A 19,721-nucleotide genomic window follows, 5' to 3' on the forward strand; every position below is an offset into this window, starting at 1 on the left:
TCAATTAAAATTCGAGTTTAGTGAATAAACCCTCAAGTATTGTTTTTTTGTGTTCTGATGTGTACCTTATTGCGTGCTATACCCTGTAGCCAGGGAGGCCAGATGTTTTCCATGGCCTAAATGAGAATCGTGGAAAACACCATCAATTAAACCTAAAAAAATAAAAAGCTTAAAGGATCACTATAGGGTCAGGAACACAAACATGTATTCCTGACCCTATAGTGTTAACACCACCATCTAGCCCCCCATGCCTCCATAAATATAGTAAAAATCTTACTGTATTCAAGCCTGAAGTTGTAAATCTGCATGCTGTTAGACTCAGAAAAACAAGCAGTCTGCTGACATGTGGTAGCCTGATCCAATCACAGTGCTTCCCCATAGGATTGGCTGAGACTGACAAAGAGGCAGATCAGGGGCAGAGCCAGCATGATTCAAATACAGCCCTGGCCAATCAGCATCTCCTCATAGAGATGAATTGAATCAATGAATCTCTATGAGGAAAGTTCAGTGTCTGCATGCAGAGGGAGGAGACACTGAATCACAGGATGCTGTGCACAGTGCTGCCCTGTGCTCTGCTGACAGCAGATCTGAGTGGATGGAGGCATATTATGCCTCCATCAACTCTGAAGTCCCTCTGGTTCACTCTGAGTGACTGCAACTGGAGGTGTTCCTAGCTTTCAATGTAAACACTGTATTTTCTCAGAAAATACAGTGTTTACATGAGAAAGGCTGCAGGGAGCGATAGTTCTCACATGAACAACCTCATTAAGCTGAAGTTGTTCAGGTGACTATAGTGTCCCTTTAACCCCTTAAGGACCAAACTTCTGGAATAAAAGGGAATCATGACATGTCACACATGTCATGTGTCCTTAAGGGGTTAAGGTAACTCTGACACTGTATATGTCAATCTGTATCTGTGTCTCATTATCCATAGGATGGATTCCCTTTGCCCCATGACCGATAGGATGAGCTGTGACTCAGCCTGATTGTGAAAATAGATGTTATATGTCTGAAATGTCCATGTTATACACATATATATCTGCAGTGTCCAGTTACAGAATGAAGTTAGGTGCATGAGACTAGAAATTTAGTTTGATTGGAGTAGGTCACCTTATTAAATTGGTAATTTTTTTTTTAGGATACTTATGTATTTTACTTTCCTCCAGAGAGGGATGAAAAATGCTTCCCTTCAGTATAGAGCTATAGTGTGCCCCTGGTCTGAAGTCGAGAACCATCATGGCAGAAAAATACAACATTATCAAAGTTTGTTTGACAGAATATGGAATTTAGAAGCATTCTGTTAATACATAAGATAATGTGGGATGTCTGGATAGAAACTGATAGCTTAAGAATTTGGTGTGTGACCAAAGGAGGTGAGCTCTGGGCAGTTGATTATAAAACAATACAGCTTTTTCAAAAACAAATGGCAGGGTTTTACAGAGGTTAAAAATCCAGAGAAAATTTTTATTAAGAATAAATTCAAACAACTATGTTTTAAAGTTCTTATATATAAAATATTAAAGACTTTTGAAGATGCTGGCATTGGCAGTAAGTTTAAAAGGTAGGGGGTGATTCAATTAAACATTAACCCCCGAGGAAAGAAATGTGTCATTTTATCAGCAGGTATGACAGCAATGCCTTGGTTCCTTCACTTATTTTATATAATCATTATTTAAGACAGGGCTTAACAAAACCAAGGTGCCAGGTGATTGTCAGTCCGTTCAGCGGCTGTGGAATCAGCACCCCCCCCCACCTCTGCGTCAGCAGGCTTAGGGAGAATGGAGCCCTGGGTGGCAAGGGAGCTGTAATCTTGCTCCGCTCTGCTCCTTTGTGTGTGTCTGTCATGAGTGTGTGTATGTCAATCAAATCAGTGCGTATGTGTTTGTCTGTCAGTGTGTGCCAAATCCGTGCATATGTGTGTGTCTGTCAGTGAGTGAGTGTGTATAGGTTACCGGCAACTCTCTGTTCACATGGGAAAGGTGTTTTTACTCACCATTTTCTCCATGTCATGTCATGTCTCACTGTGGGTGGCTCGGCCTCCATGGCTGAGATCATCAATCTTACTGATCTCAACCAATACAATGCTTTCCTATAGAAATGCATTGGTAGGTTATTGCGCATGCGCAGCAAAACCCTGCACTGCACCAGTCAGACACTGTACATAGATGCCTCACACTGTGCAGAACAAGACTAGGAAGCACCTCTAATGGTCGTCTTGAGTGATTTATTACATTCAAAGCGTGCAGGGACAGGCTGTAGCCACCAGACCCACTACATTAAGCTGTAGTGGTTCTAGTGACTATAGTGTCCCTTTAAGAATCTTTTTTTTTTTTTGTCCTAACTTTTTTAGTTGGCTCCTAGATTCCATGCAAGTTTGTCAAGCCCTGCTTTAAGAAATCATTGGCGATTCATCAAAGTGTCGCTGACTCTTTTACATTTACTTTTTGGCAAATGTTTGGCGCAATTTATTAAATCTAATAGATATTTTCATCCGTTGATTTTTGTTGTCTAAGCATCATTTTCAAATATACACCATTTTTTTTCCGCGACACAACAGATTAATACATTTTTCTGCCACAAAAAAAATGTGAATTATTTTTTGCCACGGTAAATTTGGCAGTGTTCCGAAATGGACAGTTCTTCAAAAGCTAGTGGAACTTACTATGAAGAAAACCAGCACTTTTAAGATCACATTAATAAAACAATCAAAATAATGACAGAATGTAACTCACTTTTCAGAACACTTTGATAAATATCCTCCATCAGGTCTTACAGAGAGAAAACATATACAGAAGAGTTGTTAAACATGTGGCCCACGGTTGAGGTCCATCGGGTAGTTGTGGGACTCGTGGGGGATGTTAGATCGGGGCCTTATCACATAATTTATAAATTACATTTATGTTAGGTGTTGTTCTTTGTGCATGCTTTTTTTTGTTTGAGCATGTGTGAATATATAACTTTTATAGATTCTACTTTCCATACCTATGTCCGTGGACAACCTGGTCCTTCAGAACAAATGAGTTTGACACCACTGATGTACAGGGTTATTTACTAAAGTGAAAATTCTCGGGAATTCAAAGTGAATTTCAAATTGAAGCCAAGATAGTTGAATTGGAAAATTTCTCCCAGTCAGCTAGGCTTCAGGCTTGGTTATTTCGGTCTTAAAATTGAAATTCCCATCGAATTCTCGACAGTTACATCTTTAGTTAATAACCCTGAAAAGAAGTTAACTAATAGTAGTCCGGGTCATTGAATGTATTGGTGCTAATAAACCCTCTCTTTGAACTCCTTGATACTGTATATTTGCTTGTTCAAAAGCCGCTACACTCTGCTTTGTGAAAATAGAGTCCCAGTTTACTATATTAGAAGTGTCTCCAAGCGAATAATTATAGGCCTAAATAAGCAGGAACATACCACTGATCAAACTGCTTGGAGTAACCCTTTAAGGAATGAGTTGACCACATACAATTTTAGTTTATGATGGAGTTCTAACAATAGCCTAGAATGAAGATGGCAGTTTAATGGCACCACACACTCCGTCATCACATTAGTAAAAAAAAAAAAAAAAGTACTTAAGAGTTGTAACTCAAATTCTATCAATTTCACAGTCGTGGGAAGAATGGCGTGGTGCTTGTTTACATTATTGTTTTGTTCATTTGTTTTATAAGAAACCTCACCAGTACTTTACTGGAGATTTAGTGTCTCTCAATCTCTTCGTAGCTGATATTGTACTATTCCCCACTGTTAAATGCGGGGTATTGAAAACGTTACATTACCTCATTGCTTTTCCCACTTACTTTGGTTAAACATTCAAGTTCCAACTAAGACTTGATTTATTTTGGACTTATTTTATTTTTGTTGTTATTGTTATATAATGATAAAAGAGAATGTGACCATCAATATTTCTCTGATATTTTGACATGCTTAATTATCCTGTCATGTTGACTGGTTAATGTGTACATGCCACATTCTTAGTAAAAATGTTATTGAAAAACCACACAGACATCCAGATTTTTAAGTAAAACTTTAATGAAACCAGTAGTTCAATAAATTAATCAAGTGAGGTACAGAACTGTTCTATTGCAAACGCAACTATTCCCAGATTCATTAGCTCAAAGCATTCGCCTAACCCCTCCTAACTACTAATGCTCCTCCACCATAACAGTGTTTCATCACTCCACTGCAAAATGGCAGAGAAGAGGGACATACCTGTATTTGAGGGAAGCCTCCTATATCGGATGCAGATCCTAACTCCATGCCAGTGCATGCATAGCATTCATGAGGGAGTGCAGGGTCCTGCTATGATCCCAGCACCATGAGGGAGGGGGCACCAACCAGAGAGGACCTTTCATGGCAAGTGACAGAGGTGTGGCAGAATTAGGTGGACCTGGCACTATACGTCCTGTGTACTATTCTGTCTGTATTGACCTTTTTAAGGCTGACTACATACCCCTTACTCTATCCCAGGAGTAGGTAACCTTTGGCACTCCAAATGTTGAGGGCTACATCACCCATAAGGCTTTTACAGCCATAAAACTGGCAAAGCATCATAGGAGAAGTACTCCACAAGATCTGGAGTGCCAGAGGTTGCCTACTCCTGCTCTATACATTAGTTTTACATGTGACAGTGGAACATGAGTTCAGCTACCAGGAAGAGTTTCAGTATACAGTGCATAGATATAACCATTATTAGAGCAATGGACCTGTTCTGTCAACCTGGCACCATGTTGATAGCTGGCATAAACTAATTTAACACACTAGCTGTGTTTAACAAGAAAACCCGACATCATTAATTCATACAGCATAACACTGTCTACATTCTGCATACCTGGTAACCTGCCGCATTTCTATAGATGTAAGCTTTGAAGCTTACTATTGGGTCTTGCAGAGCATGACTCTCTCTTTGCAGGCAGTAGCCTGTAGTTTTGTCCACTACTTCCAGTTTCACATAAATCCAAAGGTCTTTGAGCAGGCAGAGCGCCAATGTTTACAGGTATGTTGTCAATATGTGGTGTGTGTGTGTGTATGTATATATATATACATGTTGTAATGAAAGCAAACATCTTGGGGGTCTTACTAAATAGTGATATCAGAAATGTAGATTTTTTATTATACCTGTAGGCTTTATTCTCTAATCAACAACGTGCAAAACTGAGACAAAAATAGCTGCTTTGGAAATATTCGCCATTTTCAATTCACTATTTAGTGTAGAGAAAAAAAAAATAGAACTCTGACATTTTTGTTAAGACAAATAAATTACTCTGGTTGACTTATCACAGAGGTTGCTGGCATTGTATAGACGTAGCACTGCGTCCTTAGTTCAGCGAATACAAGCTGAAGTACTGTATGAACCTGTTTTTTATTGTTGTTGAAATTGTTTTGTATTTAATAATGAACTGAAGGATCAGATTTCTATCTTTTAACAGAAGGCATTAGAGCAAGCTTGCCATTGCAGGGTGGTGTGCGTGTAGATAGCAGCCACGGCTATAGTTAAAATGCTTCTTTTTTTTTTTTTTAAACAGGGGTTAGTCCCCCAAGGCATTTTTGGCTTACCCAGCAGCAACATGCTTAGGACATTGGATGGGTGGGTATATCATGCTATGTGCGTGTATGGTGGTATTCAGGAACAGGATGGAAGACGGAATAATGCAGGGAATCCCGATGCTTTGCATATATTTAAATATTGCTTCTCCTAAAAAGACAGCTGTGCAAATATATAATTGATTATTCAGGGCAGCACTCACTCCTCTATTGAGAGACATACAGAGCAGTGTTTTATGTTCTAAATCCTATCACACGTCATTCTCTGCAAATACAGCTGCTAATACACAAACATGCAAACACAGACACACACAGGATCTCAACAATTTCATACATGTAGAATTCACTATTAATGAATGTGTGTGCTTGCATATAGATAAATACACACAGGGTTATAACAAAACATTGTTCTAACAATAATACATAGGACATTCATTATGACATAGTAAATAATACACAGTATAGGAAACACATAGTTGCCAATTACAGAAGTGCGGTTGAACTCCCCCTAGTGGTGTATTTGAAAACAAAGCATGGCTGTTCCCATCCATGGATATTGTAGTGAAAGACTGTTTTATGAGAGCATCCTAAACAATGTGGGGAGGGTTGTAGATTATTATTATAAAGATCCTGTTGCCAGCACTAGCCACGAGTCGTAAGGCTCTGATATTCTAGTGAAAAATGTTGCAAATGAGCAGATTGTCATAACTGTGATATATAATTCTACTGCTTACGTCACCTTTTTGAGACAATAGGTGTGCATATAGATCCTACACAGATATTTTATACCCATGGTGGCTTTTAATCAAAGTGTCCTGTTTTGATTGAAATGTTGTATTAGCACTAACTGCATAGTGACACTTCTTCCCCGTTATGCGTTAAGTGTAAACTCAATCAACAGGGGAGGAACATGGATACTCAACGGAACCTAGCATTTTCAGTACGTGCAAAGTGTAACAGCCACTCATCAAATTTGCTAACTGCTGCCATATTAAGTAAAAATTAGCAACCAAGTTAATTGCAAAATACCTATGCAGAGCAAGCTTGGAAAATGGGGTTGGCAGTCAATCTATGGGTGCTAAAACCTGCATTTCAGCTTCTGTTTGGCAGAGATTACCTAAATGGTAGACAAACGGTTGTTTGGATGTTGGTAATTATGCCATATTGGGCTCATTCATTTTCACTGCAATTCAACTTATGTAAATTGTGCTTCTACCACCCATCTACAGAAAATTAGCTTATAATAAAAAGTATCGTTAGAAACAGCTGTTTAAGAGAAACTGAACGGCTGCTCTGTACCTGAAAGTTAACTGACTGTTTTGTGAGCAAGCTCATTGATGTGCAAATGATGTTAATATTTTATTTAACATTTGCATCACGTGCAAAAGACTTGCTTGTATGTTGTCACATTAGTTCATTGAAGACTATGCATTTGTAAAAACACCATATCTGTTAGGGCTGAGTTGACTAAGCTGTCATTCAGCTTGTAAATAAAACTGCAAATAAGTCTGGCAACACAACACCACCTCACTTCTTCCTACTTTTCCTGCCTGAAAACCTTTTATTATACTGGCTTGTATTGTCTGTAAATAGTGAAACTTAAATTATATCTAGTCAAACCAATCAGTTAACCAGACTAAACTCTTAAATACACCACTAAAGGTGCAGTAGACACTCATTACTTATAGGTTAGGCTCATACAATGTCTGTCTGCTTATCAGACATCCAACAGAGCATTTAAATGCCTGTGAATTGATGTAGTACAACCGTTTTCCTTAAGTGTCTGTGCCTTTTATACTCTTCAAATGTATACATATACAGCTCGTTTTAAAAATAGACAAATATTTACCGTTGCAAATGTGAACACAAAAACGCACACACACAAAACCATTCATCACTAACACACATATCTCTAGAAACAAACATACGCCCTTACTTCAAGCTGTTGAGACATAGAAATGTGTCCATTTATCTCTCATAGATAAGTATAAACCATTTGTCCCATTCACTTCCACCCCAGAGGTGAAGTTTTTTGTTCTAACAAGAAGTTGTTTCTCCTCCTGCTCCAGAGATGAAGTTGTGTCATTTTGAGGTCTCTTTGAAAGTCCTCAGTTTGGACTGGGCAAGAGAACCCAACCTACATAGAGGCTGTCAATCAATAAGTTTCCTGTGCACCAAGCCTCCTGCTGCACACATATTCAACGAGATGAAGGATGGACGTGAGCAGCATATGTAGATGAAGGTCTTTGAGGCACTTTCTTGAACGTGGGTGTGTTAAAGATGTCACCCACCACAGACATTGAAACAACACGAATTGCTGTTCTTGGCCACAGTATCTTGCAACATGAAAGAAATTATTTTGTGGCAATAATAGAGACTGAAGATACAATGTTTGTTCTTTAAAGTACATATGGCTTATCAGTCGTATCCATGTCTCTGCATAATAAGGGCTCAAAGTCAGTTTTCCAAAGGACCTTCTGTATAATTGCATAATAATAATTTATTTTAAATCTGTTGCAGTAGGGTGGAAGACGCAGAACCAAACTGGCCAGCAAAGTCTCTTAAGTGCTCACTAAAACAGATTATTTGTAGTTCCTTGAGGTAATGCACATACTTGTCTCCCACCCTTGGAGCAAAATAATAACCAGGGGGTACACCCCATATTTTCTCACTCCACATTGGTGCTGGCTGAGCAGGAGGTATTGAGTGTCTGTGCTGACACTGAGATGCCCTCCTGATCCACTGGGCTCTGGTAATCAGATGTCATATCCTGATCTATCAGTGGCATCTGCAGAGAACTCAGTGTAAATGAGCTGACAGGACCCTTCCGTAAACACTGAGAGTAGAATCCCAATAAAACATCAAGCTTCTCTTCGATAGACTGCACCTGATGAGAGAGACCTATTAACAGTCAGGAAGAATGGAGCGGCATCATGCACACAAGCCAATAGAGCAGCACATTCAGCTAGACTGCCACTTCTGGATTATTAAGGGTTCCGAGACCAACTCCTTTTGTACATAATGCATCTATTTTTAGATCCAAGGTCCTTTACCTGTCTCTCAACTTTTACCACTCTGCCCATCATGCTCATCTCATCAGCAGCTTCAATTTCCATTCCTCCTGTTGGGGGCTTGTCCCCTTTGTCTCTGGGCTTCTTCTCCACAGGGATTGGTCCTCGGCCAATGATCTGATCAACCCTGCAATGAAGAGTCACCAATGTAAAAACCTCAATGATGAATAGTAATACTCTTATTTAAAAAAAAATAATAAAAAAATCTTGTAATATTTGAAACACTGACACTCAAGCTGTACATGCAACACTCACCCAAGTGTCATGAACATAAGGCAACAGGGATTACAAAGAATATGGCTCCAAAGCCTTTTCGAACAAATTTATTGGTAATTTTTTTTTATTAATTTGACTGCTGGTTGGATCAGTTTAATAAGAAAGTAGCTGTGCATTCCCTAACCCACTTTACAAAGTCACTGTACCACCGACCGGCACTGTAGGCTCTTTATCCGTCCAAGCATGTCCAAGTGTCCAGCAGAGTACTGCTCAATCACATCCTTCACATCGTAAGGACGGAGAGTTTCTTTGAACTTTCTTTTGGCTACAAGGAATTTGAGGATTCTACAAGAGACGTATACAGAGTCATAATAACTGAGCATTGTTCTTCAGCAACTGTTTTGCAGTTTGAAATGCATAGTTTTATCTGATTTGCTTACGTATATATGTTATGCCTATTCATTTTTTTGTTCTACAACAAGAATGTGCGTGTATTAACTGGCATAACTATATGTGTACAGATTTATTCTCAGTATAGATAGGTCACCTGAAGGCTCTGATCAAGGTTTTCACAGTTGGCATTACATCTTCCATGGTGAGGTCACTCTGAAATCTCTTCTCATCGTTACTGTCATCACCAGCGCCCTCTAGTAGGAGAAAGGAGGATCTTGTGGTATAACAATGTCTGCCTGTTTTTGTAGGTGTTTAAAGTCTGTTTCTTTAGTATTGTATCTTATCAATATAATTAGCAGTCTCTACTTTGAGCAGGTACTAAATTAAAATGTCAAGTATTTTAAAACCACTTTGATATATGACATTCACATAAAAAATGCAATGAAGTGGATCTTCCTTAATCTATAACCATATTTCTATATTTAGGCTATATAGAATCAATCCTTCAAGGCCATCTCAGGTTCAGAACTCTTAGCCACACAAGCCACAGCACTCTATTATTCTCTTAAGGCTCTATTAAAGCCTAACCATCTATGAATGGTTTCTTACAAAAGCGTCTCTAAAGCACATATGAGTTTTTATGGTATTACTTGTATGTCACAATATTGTGCATAAGTGGTCAGGGGTGATAAAAATGTAAGAAAATTACTTGATATGTAGGTGTACCCACTGTAATATCAGACCACAAAATTGGATATATTATTGGTGAAATACTCAATCTACCACTGCATCTAGGTCTCTTTCTGTTTTTATGCTGGTAATCTTATTATACCTCCCAAGTGCCCCTATGTAGGATTACGAGTCTCTATTTTGGGACCAAATCCCTATGTCCAACTTTTCTGTCCTAATTCTTTTCTAGGAGCTCCATGCTGTTGGTTTATAACAGAGAATTTACAGTAATAATACAGTAACGACTATTTAAACTACAATAAATGTGTTTAGAAATCGGTCAGTATAAATAAGATACATCATTCTTCTAAATTACATTTTAGTTGCATAAATTGTTAATAGCAAGTCACCTACAAGTTTCCAGAACAGCTGGCCACCTGGCCACTGCCTTAAAGGGTCACTATAGTCACCAGAATAACTACAGCTTATTGAATTTGTCCTGGTGAGTAGAATCATTATCTTCAGGCTTTTTACTGTAAACACGGTCTTTTCAGAGAAAATGCAGTGTTTACATTACAGCCCAGTGATAACTTCACTGGCCACTCCTCAGATAGCTGTTAGAAATCCTTCCTGGGTCATGGCTGCCTAAAATGCATCCAAACATTCAGTATCTCCTCCCACTGCATGCAGACATTGAACTTTCCTCATAGAGATTAATTGATTCAATTCATCTCTATGAGGAGATGCTGATTGGCCAGGGCTGTATTTGAATCATGCTGGCTCTGCCCCTAATCTGCCTCCTTGTCAGTCTCAGCCAATCCTATGGGGAAGCACTGTGATTGGATCAGGCTACCACTTCTGATTATGTCAGTAGACTGCTTGTTATTCTGAGGCAGACAGGGCAGAGCCAGCAGCTTCAGGCTTGAATACAGTAAGGTTTTGCTATATTTATGGAGGCATGAGGGGCCCAGGGGAGCTAGATGGTGGTTTTAACACTATAGGGTCAGGAATACATGTTTGTGTTCCTGACCCTATAGTGATCCTTTAAAATTTAAGTGTCCCTCTTTGTCTATTGTTAATGTTAAGAGGTAAGTCTAAGGGTTTGTTATTAAAAGCAAGCAAATCATTGGTTGGATCCATTCATAAAAAATATAATAACACTTTTATGTCCCCTCTGTGGTTAATCAAAACCAAAAATAGTCTAGTACAAAAGAGCAACATAGACCAATACAGAAATGCAAGTATAGTACTAGTAAGGAAAACATCCTGCTTTTCTTGCAAGCGACTTTATCAAGACACTCAAACAAATAGTGAATTTGTTCTTAAATAGAAGGCAGAGCGATATAAACTCAGCCACCACCTCTTGGAATCCAACTGTAGCGCCGCCCAGGTTCTGGTAAGTAAAAAGAACCATACATATCCAGGTAGAAAGGGTGGCCTACTACATCTGGAAATTACAATCCCATTCCATAAACTACCCTCACATGCAACATAGAAACATAGAATGTGACGGCAGATAAGAACCATTCGGCCCATCTACTCTGCCCAATATTCTAAATACTTTCATTAGTCAATGGCCTTATCTTATAGTTAGGATAGCCTTATGCCTATCCCACGCATGCTTAAACTCCTTCACTGTGTTAACCTCTACCACTTCAGCTGGAAGGCTATTCCATGCATCCACTACCCTCTCACTAAAGTAATACTTCCTGATATTATTTTTAAACCTTTGTCCCTCTAATTTAAGACTATGTCCTCTTGTTGTGGTAGTTTTTCTTCTTTTAAATATAGTCTCCTCCTTTACTGTGTTGATTCCCTTTATGTATTTAAATGTTTCTATCATATCCCCCCTGTCTCGTCTTTCCTCCAAGCTATACATGTTAAGATCCTTTAACCTTTCCTGGTAAGTTTTATCCTGCAATCCATGAACCAGTTTAGTAGCCCTTCTTTGAACTCTCTCTAAGGTATCAATATCCTTCTGAAGATACGGTCTCCAGTACTGTGTACAGTACTCCAAGTGAGGTCTCACCAGTGTTATGTACAATGGCATGAGCACTTCCCTCTTTCTACTGCTAATACCTCGCCCTATACAACCAAGCATTCTGCTAGCATTTCCTGCTGCTCTATTACATTGTCTGCCTACCTTTAAGTCATCAGAAATAATCACCCCTAAATCCCTTTCCTCAGATGTTGAGGTTAGGACTCTATCAAATATTCTGTACTCTGCCCTTGGGTTTTTACGTCCAAGATGCATTATCTTGCACTTATCCACATTAAATGTCAGTTGCCACAACTCTGACCATTTTTCTAGTTTACCTAAATCATTTGCCATTTGGCTTATCCCTCCTGGAACATCAACCCTGTTACATATCTTAGTATCATCAGCAAAAAGACATACCTTACCACCAAGACCTTCTGCAATATCACTAATAAAAATATTAAAGAGAATGGGTCCAAGTACAGATCCCTGAGGTACCCCACTGGTGACAAGCCCAAGCTTCGAATATATAGTCTATTGACTACAACCCTCTGTTGCCTGTCACTCAGCCACTGCCTTACCCATTCAACAATATTGGAATCCAAACTCAAAGATTGCAGTTTATTGCTAAGCCTTCTATGTGCAACAGTGTCAAAAGCCTTACTGAAATCTAGGTAACCAATGTCTACTGCACCACAATGATCTATAATTTTAGTTACCCAATCAAAAAAATCAATCAGATTCGTTTGGCATGATCTCCCTGAAGTAAACCCATGTTGTCTCTGATCTTGAAATCCATGTGTTTTTAGATGTTCAACAATCCTATCCTTTAACATGGTTTCCATTACTTTCACCACTACTGAAGTAAGGCTTACTGGCCTATAGTTGCCCGACTCCTCCCTATTACCTTCCTTGTGAATGGGCACAACATTCCCTAACTTCCAATCTTCTGGGACTACTCCGGTTAACAATGATTGGTTAAATAAATCTGTTAATGGTTTTGCTAGTACACCACTAAGCTCTTTTAATAGCTTTGGATGTATTCCATCAGGTCCCATTGACTTTGTTGTCTTTACTTTTGACAGTTGAAATAGAACCTCTTCCTCTGTAAACTCACGTGTAATAAATGACTCATTTATCCTTTTTCTTAACTGAGGTCTCTTTCCTTCATTTTCATCTGTAAATACCGTACAAAAATATTTATTGAGGCAGTCAGCTAGACCTTTATCCTCATCTACATACCTTCCTTCTTTTGTTTTTAATCTAACTAATCCTTGTTTTACTTTTCTTTTCTCATTTATGTATCTAAAAAAAGTTTTGTCCCCCTTTTTTACGGACTGTGCTATATTCTCTTCTGTGTGTGATTTTGAAGCTCTTATAACTTGCTTAGCCTATTTCTGCCTAATCTTATAGATCATTCTGTCTTCCTCACTCTGGTTTTTTTTTTATAATTACTAAATGCTAACTTTTTGGTTTTTACTATTTTGGCCACATCTGCAGAGTACCACAGTGGTTTCTTGAATTTTTTGCTTTTACTGACAAGCCTAATTAAATTTTCTGTTGCCTTCAGTAGTGCAACTTTTAAATAATCCCATTTCTCTTGAACTCCATTTAAATTGCTCCAGTCTGATAATGACTCCTTTACACATATTCTAATTTTAGAAAAGTCTGTTTTTCTAAAGTCTAAAACTCTAAACATTAAATGAACATGGAAATCAGACGCAATGCCAAAGGGGTGCTACTAGCTGCTCACTGTTTATGAGACATGCTCTTACTTGCGGCAGAACTAGTATGGGCAGGAGGGAGAATTTTATCTCCCTAGTACTAATAAGGGGGTCGTATTGACCCCAACAGAATGAAGGTGGCATGGGGGGATTTAGGAATTGTGCTTGTTGCCTCTATTTTTATAAGTAGGAGGCTGTAAGCTGCTTCCTTGTAGAAACTAAAACGAACTAATGAAGACTGAATTGCAAGTCGGTCTTTATTTAATTTGATGTAATTTCTGTTTATTTATTTGTCTTTCAGACGAATGGGGGAATAGCCGAAATTCCAGTTCAAAATTCGGACAAGTTTACAGTGGGCATGCGCGAGACTTACACTGTGCGAGCCAGCGTGGGCAAAAGAAGGCCCTGCTGTACACGTCATCTGGGAAAACAAAAATGGCAGCGCCTAGGACGTAGATATGGAGAAGAAATGAAGCTGTAAAAAAAAGTGAAATGCTGGACTTATAGGAAATTGTGGGTGACTATGGGGACAATAAAAAGTAGAGGAGTCGGGTGAGGGGTTTAAAAAAAAAAAAAAAAAAAAATGGATGCGGCCATGACATTGCTGCTTTAAGTACAAACAAGTAAACAGAATCTGTGTCCTTAAGGGGTTAATGAACACTTTCTAAGAAATATTTTACTGAATACAAAACGATCAAGCAAACTAATAAATTTAATGGAAGAATTTAATTAGAAAGAGTGTCTAGCGAAGCCAGGTTTATATTATCTAGGAAAGAGGTGTGTAAGGTATGATCTCTTTACTATGCACACATATGCTTCTCAGGGGTCACATTCAGCCCACTAGCTATGAAAATAAAAAACAGAATCTGCTGTTTCTAAAGGTGTATTAATCTGATTATTGTAAGAGTGATGAAGGAAATCTTCCGATGGCTCCATTGATAGCTTAGTGAGGGTAAGCATGCAGTTTGCCTTCTTGTGGATCAATTTTTAAAAGGAATATCTTAACTTTTGTACCTTTGCAAAAGTAACGATACAACATTAGCAGCCTTACAAATGGAATGGTCACCTAAGTTTTTACTAAAATGTGAAAAAAAGCTGTATTTAATGTATTGTCTATTTAATACAGTAATATAAGTACACAATGCTGTGTTGTTGGCATTTGTGACTAGCAGTATAGGTTAAAGGAGCACTTCGAGCACCATAACCACTACCTCACTCCCCATTATATACAGTGTCAAACTGTTTTTGAATTGTTTGATTTCATACCAGGGTACCACCAGGAGCTTTTCGCCACCTCCACCACTAATGTCGGAGAGTAAGTACGCAGGAACTTCCATTAGCTCTTCTGAGTTAAGCCCTGACGTGCATGGCTTAGGTCATTGACCGAGTGCATCAGCTGATCCCTCACACTTTCTAATGCTTTCTCTGTAAATATTCTTAACTTTCAATTCTGCCCTATACTATTGAGGAGTCATGGTAACATTTGTCTCCTCTTTTAAAACACTGACCCACAATTGTTCTATATAAATAAACCCGTAATAGGACAGGCTGAGGACTGTAGTGCAAAATCTGGACATTAATACATTTTGTGGACACTGTCCAGATGTTGCAGTTCAAATGCCCCCAGAAGATCTCAGATTATAGTTGCTAAACCAGATCAGGGTTATTCAGACTTTAATGAATAAACGTTTTAGAAATTAAAATATGCATTTACATAAATCGGATCCTGTATCTTGAAAGAAATGGTCTAGAGACTATACGTGAAAAGGGCACTAATTTACTAATTGACATGTGATTTTATTCATTTAGTTTTTGTTCTTGCAGTAGTACAAATCATACAATTTAGAGCAATAATACAGCAAGAAAAACCTATTACTTTGAAAGCAGTATACCTCAACTGGGATAATTTGAGTTGCTGGGTAGCTAAACTCCCCATGGGAGGAATGGCCTAACATGCCCAAACCTATACACTACTGCTTGGTGATACAATTGAACATATATCAGCTGATGCAAAAAAAGTCACTGCATTAAAAAAAAAAAGAAAAAAAAAAGGCTTAGGCACTACAGCACTGTCCACAACAGTGGCATTTATAAGGATATGACAACACTCACCTTCTGGCTGTGGTTTAGATTTAAGTCTCAAAGATGCACGGAACCTTGTCCGGTCATTAAAGCTCCAACTTTTCTGCACCTTGGTAGTGGTGGGAGACTCTGCCGTAGGGTCTGATCCTGGGGATACTCGCTCTGGGGGGGCCAGGTACTGTTTAGTTCGGGTACTCTGTTTTGGAGCACCAGCCCCCCTCATACGATCCTTTAGAGCTACCTTATTACTGGGAAGTGTAAGGGAGGGAAGAAGAAAACATTAGTGAAACAGAAAGCTGCCAAGAAAACATGCATAGAGAAGAAATAATGCAGGTTATGCAGAGCAGTTCTGGGGAACAATTCTAAAAGTGGTGAAATTAGCAGGAACATAGCTATTGGTTTCCTCAGTCATTGCTTCACTTTTAGAACTTTGCCCCAGAAATGCTCTTTCTACATAACCTCCATAGCGCAGGGCAAAAAAACACATCCAAAAGGTTTCATGGACATGGTTAGGAAGTGTGGGGGAGAGGGTAAACTGGCAAAGATGTGAACAGAATGAGGCAGGTGAAAGGCTTTGGGGGAGGATGTGTGGAGGTACAAGTGAGGAGATTAGAGAAGAGGGAGAAAAGACTGATGAGTAAGTGCCTTTCTTTTCACTAAACACCTCATTGTGAGGTCATTTTCATTACCCTCTAAGATAATTACAACCAGAATGGGGGAGAGGATCGGTCCTAAGGTGTGACTATCGATTAATACAGGTTCGATTGATGAAATTATGGCTAGCTTACACTTGTGGGTATCTCTGAGACCCACAAAGACTCATGCAGACAAAACATATTCAGATCAGATGCAGGTATTCTGCATGGTGAAAAAGACAGATAAATAAAAGTCTTAGTTAGAACCTCTTCAAATTCAAGGGTATTAGTTACCATCTAGTAAGCTGCTGTGTACTCTGACTCCTCTATAAAGTTTTACCAGTTTTTCTTCCCATAATCTTGCAGGCAGTGCACACATAAATAATATACCACAACTGTGTTACACGGGAGCAAAGCTCACAATTACCGGTATGTTACACTGGAGCTAAGCTTTGTTAGCATGTACACTATGCATTTAAGAGTGTATAGTGAACTCCAGACAATTTACAATGGATTGGCAGCTGGTTGTCTGTAAAACTCTACCATCCACAAACAAAGTGCACATGAAATACATTTTAGTACAATGGATTATATTAATTGTTTATATGTATTTTTCACCATGGTGAGTATTCATGCCTCACTGTATATATAGAGCATTTCTCAAAAATAGAACCAGTTTCTATAGCTCTAACCAAGCAAAGCAGGACCTCTTGGTGGACATCTGCTCAAGTCATATTTGGCTTATATTCTCCTTTTAGTAAAGGAAGCATGTTACCATACCTCCTCCGTCCCTGTTAAAAGTAATCTAAAACTGGATTCGGTGTCTACTGAAGATGCACATGCTACAAAAACAGGTGCTTGCCAACCTCGTTCTACTACCCCACAAAACAGTATTCTTTGACAGACATTCTGTTTCACCTCAATTCTCATCAAGATTCTCACATGCAAACAGAACAAAGAACAACGTATTATCCCTTTGCTGTCAAAGATGACTTTAGATCATTCACAGGCCCACCATGACAGTAAAAAGGATTACTAAATTACATCATGTCTCCCCTTTTTAAGCCCTTCATGTATCAGCAAATCCAATGTCATTAAGAGTTGCCCATTCTTGCTGGTACTTAAAAGGTTAAATCCCAAATGCAAATAACGTGTATGTTTCTGGGAAGGGGTTTTATAACGCAACCAATTACAACAAATTTCAGTGTGGTGGTCTATGTATTAGGATGAATTCATTCTCAGACTGGAACTGAAAAATCTATAAGTTAGTTGCAAGCTGATTTCATTATGTGTCTGTCAGCTGTATGAGATTTCTGGAAATGTTATCAAGTAAGGTTGGAAATAGCAAATACAAATGGGTATCATTCTTTGAATGAATATGTGTCTGTCACTCATTCTGTGTCTCAATACATAGACTGCCTCACAGAGACTCCATTGGTCAGATAGGGTAAGAAGAAGCTACGGGACTCAAGCCATTCCCCTCTGAGAATGGAGCATGTACTGCACAGGAGAGCAAGCCTGTCTCCAGTCTTCCAAAGTCTGTTCGAAGGGCACACACATGCAGACTATCCCATTCCAGCAGGTGGATACCTGGGCCTCCAGCCAGCATACAGACGAAAGAAGCTCCGTTTACTACTGCAAAGAGGTCATGGATGTATTAAGTATAGTAATGTCTTATAAGGAAAAAAACAACAGTAGCTACTATTAAATTGTATTTCTAATGCCAATTTTGCAACTGTCTCCACTTACACCTACACTCCATAGTTACTGGGCATTACACAAATGGTCCGGAAAAAAAATAGCATGTACACTAAGTTATACAATATATCCTTTTTAGGCATCTGCACCTGTATGGTAAGAGGAAGATGAGAAGTTGTGCCATTAATGCAACATGTGGCACTTGAGAAAAAAACAGCCCAGTAATGTGTAGAATTTTTAATCACAGCTCTCAACATTCTAAATTGTGTGAGATACTGTACATGCACACAATTATTGCATATAAGGGAAAAGAGAATAGGTGATTAAAGATCGGATCCGACGTGAGGAAGGATTCAAACGGTGAAATATTAGTGGAGAGGCGTGAGGAAAAAGAAGGAGTGAAACTTAAAAGGAAGATATCAACAACCACGAAAATACAAGCACACAAACTATGAAAAAATTACGAGTCAGAAGGGCCAGCAATGTACTGTGCATATCTAGTTTATAACAGACGTACCTCTGGCCAAAACCAAAAATAAACTCGATATTTTCAATGAAATTTTTTAGTTTCATTGTAATCGTGTTTAATTGTACAAATGTTTGAAACTTTAAATCCTTAGCCTTGTGGGTAATTATTTTTTGTGTGCCTTATTGTTATGGTGATGTGCGATCCTGCCACAGTGGCATTTGTGGGGTTTACTATATATAAACCAACACAATATCTACTTTAAAATCTTTTAACACAAATTGTGCAGATAAAGTGTAAACTATGATAAAAGAAATACAAATCTACTCAGATGAGTAACATTAGAAATTGTTACTCTGCACAATTTGGTTATTTCTGGCAACGCGTGATTTCCATGCTGCTGTATCGGCTGACTGAAGATTTTTAGATATCATTTTTGCATCTATTTTTGGGCTTGTTTAATATGCCTTGCAGCAGTTTTCACTCAACAAATGATGGCAATTAAGCTGATGCTACATTGAGTTGTCGCAAGCCCAGAAGTCAAGCTGTGTTGAAACAAAATCAAGCACATCATCACATTCTAGTGAGCAACAGAATGGTTTAAGTTAAAGGCTTAAGTTTTTTTTTTCATTACTCAAACTGTAGACAGGTGTACTACCACCCAGGTCTATAATTTACTATCCAAAGATGGACAGTTGATCAAGTTCACCAGATAACATAATTAAAGAGGCTTGTAAAAAAATTTAATAGAACACAGGGCTTTGGCTGTAGGCACCTGGCCACTATTAGAATTGACTTCCTTTTGGTCAAGGACATAACATACACATCTCTACTCACACATGGCAGCCCACTACATACACATGGGCCCTTGCAGCAGACTTGGCACACATGAATGCAAATAGACAGGCATACATTTAATGAGTGCAACCCGCTTTTCATACATTCTATCTAAACATACATAGTACTCTACTGCAGGCCCTTCTGCCCCTGTATACACTCAGACCAACAGTGAAACTTGTGACACTGGAGGGGAACCCTACCTTTCCCCTGCATAGTAAGGGGGTGCTGCAGATTTCAGTGCAGAAGGGACTGGGTGATAACGAGGAGACCCCTGATAGAGCCTAAACCCTCCATTTCGGCTGCGGGTTCGATGCCACGTATCAAACAAAAGGAGCAGCTCTCTGAAGAGGGTCAAATATATAGTAAGAGGTTAAAAACCTTTGGCTTTAACGTAGGGCTTGTGGCAAA

General features: G+C 38.8%; 1 protein-coding gene across 4 annotated transcripts in view; it reads right to left on the reverse strand.

Moving 5' to 3' along the window:
- Window positions 1-4,007: 4,007 nt before the first annotated feature.
- Window positions 4,008-19,721, reverse strand: part of KCNQ4 (potassium voltage-gated channel subfamily Q member 4) — a 183,586-nt gene continuing 167,872 nt past the window's right edge. Inside the window, exons 9-15 of one of the 4 annotated variants that reach the window (XM_063456360.1) lie at window positions 19,514-19,654; window positions 17,900-17,944; window positions 15,705-15,922; window positions 9,376-9,475; window positions 9,042-9,173; window positions 8,595-8,739; window positions 4,008-8,428 (exon numbers count right to left, since the gene is read on the reverse strand). In XM_063456360.1, the coding sequence (XP_063312430.1) occupies window positions 8,210-8,428; window positions 8,595-8,739; window positions 9,042-9,173; window positions 9,376-9,475; window positions 15,705-15,922; window positions 17,900-17,944; window positions 19,514-19,654 (1,000 nt within the window). In that variant the 3' untranslated portion in view covers window positions 4,008-8,209. The remainder of the gene's footprint in view (window positions 8,429-8,594; window positions 8,740-9,041; window positions 9,174-9,375; window positions 9,476-15,704; window positions 15,923-17,899; window positions 17,945-19,513; window positions 19,655-19,721) is intronic. The other 3 variants (XM_063456365.1, XM_063456370.1, XM_063456375.1) reach the window with 3 other exon arrangements.

Source organism: Pelobates fuscus, chromosome 1 (assembly GCF_036172605.1).
Source record: "Pelobates fuscus isolate aPelFus1 chromosome 1, aPelFus1.pri, whole genome shotgun sequence".
NCBI lineage: Eukaryota > Metazoa > Chordata > Amphibia > Anura > Pelobatidae > Pelobates > Pelobates fuscus.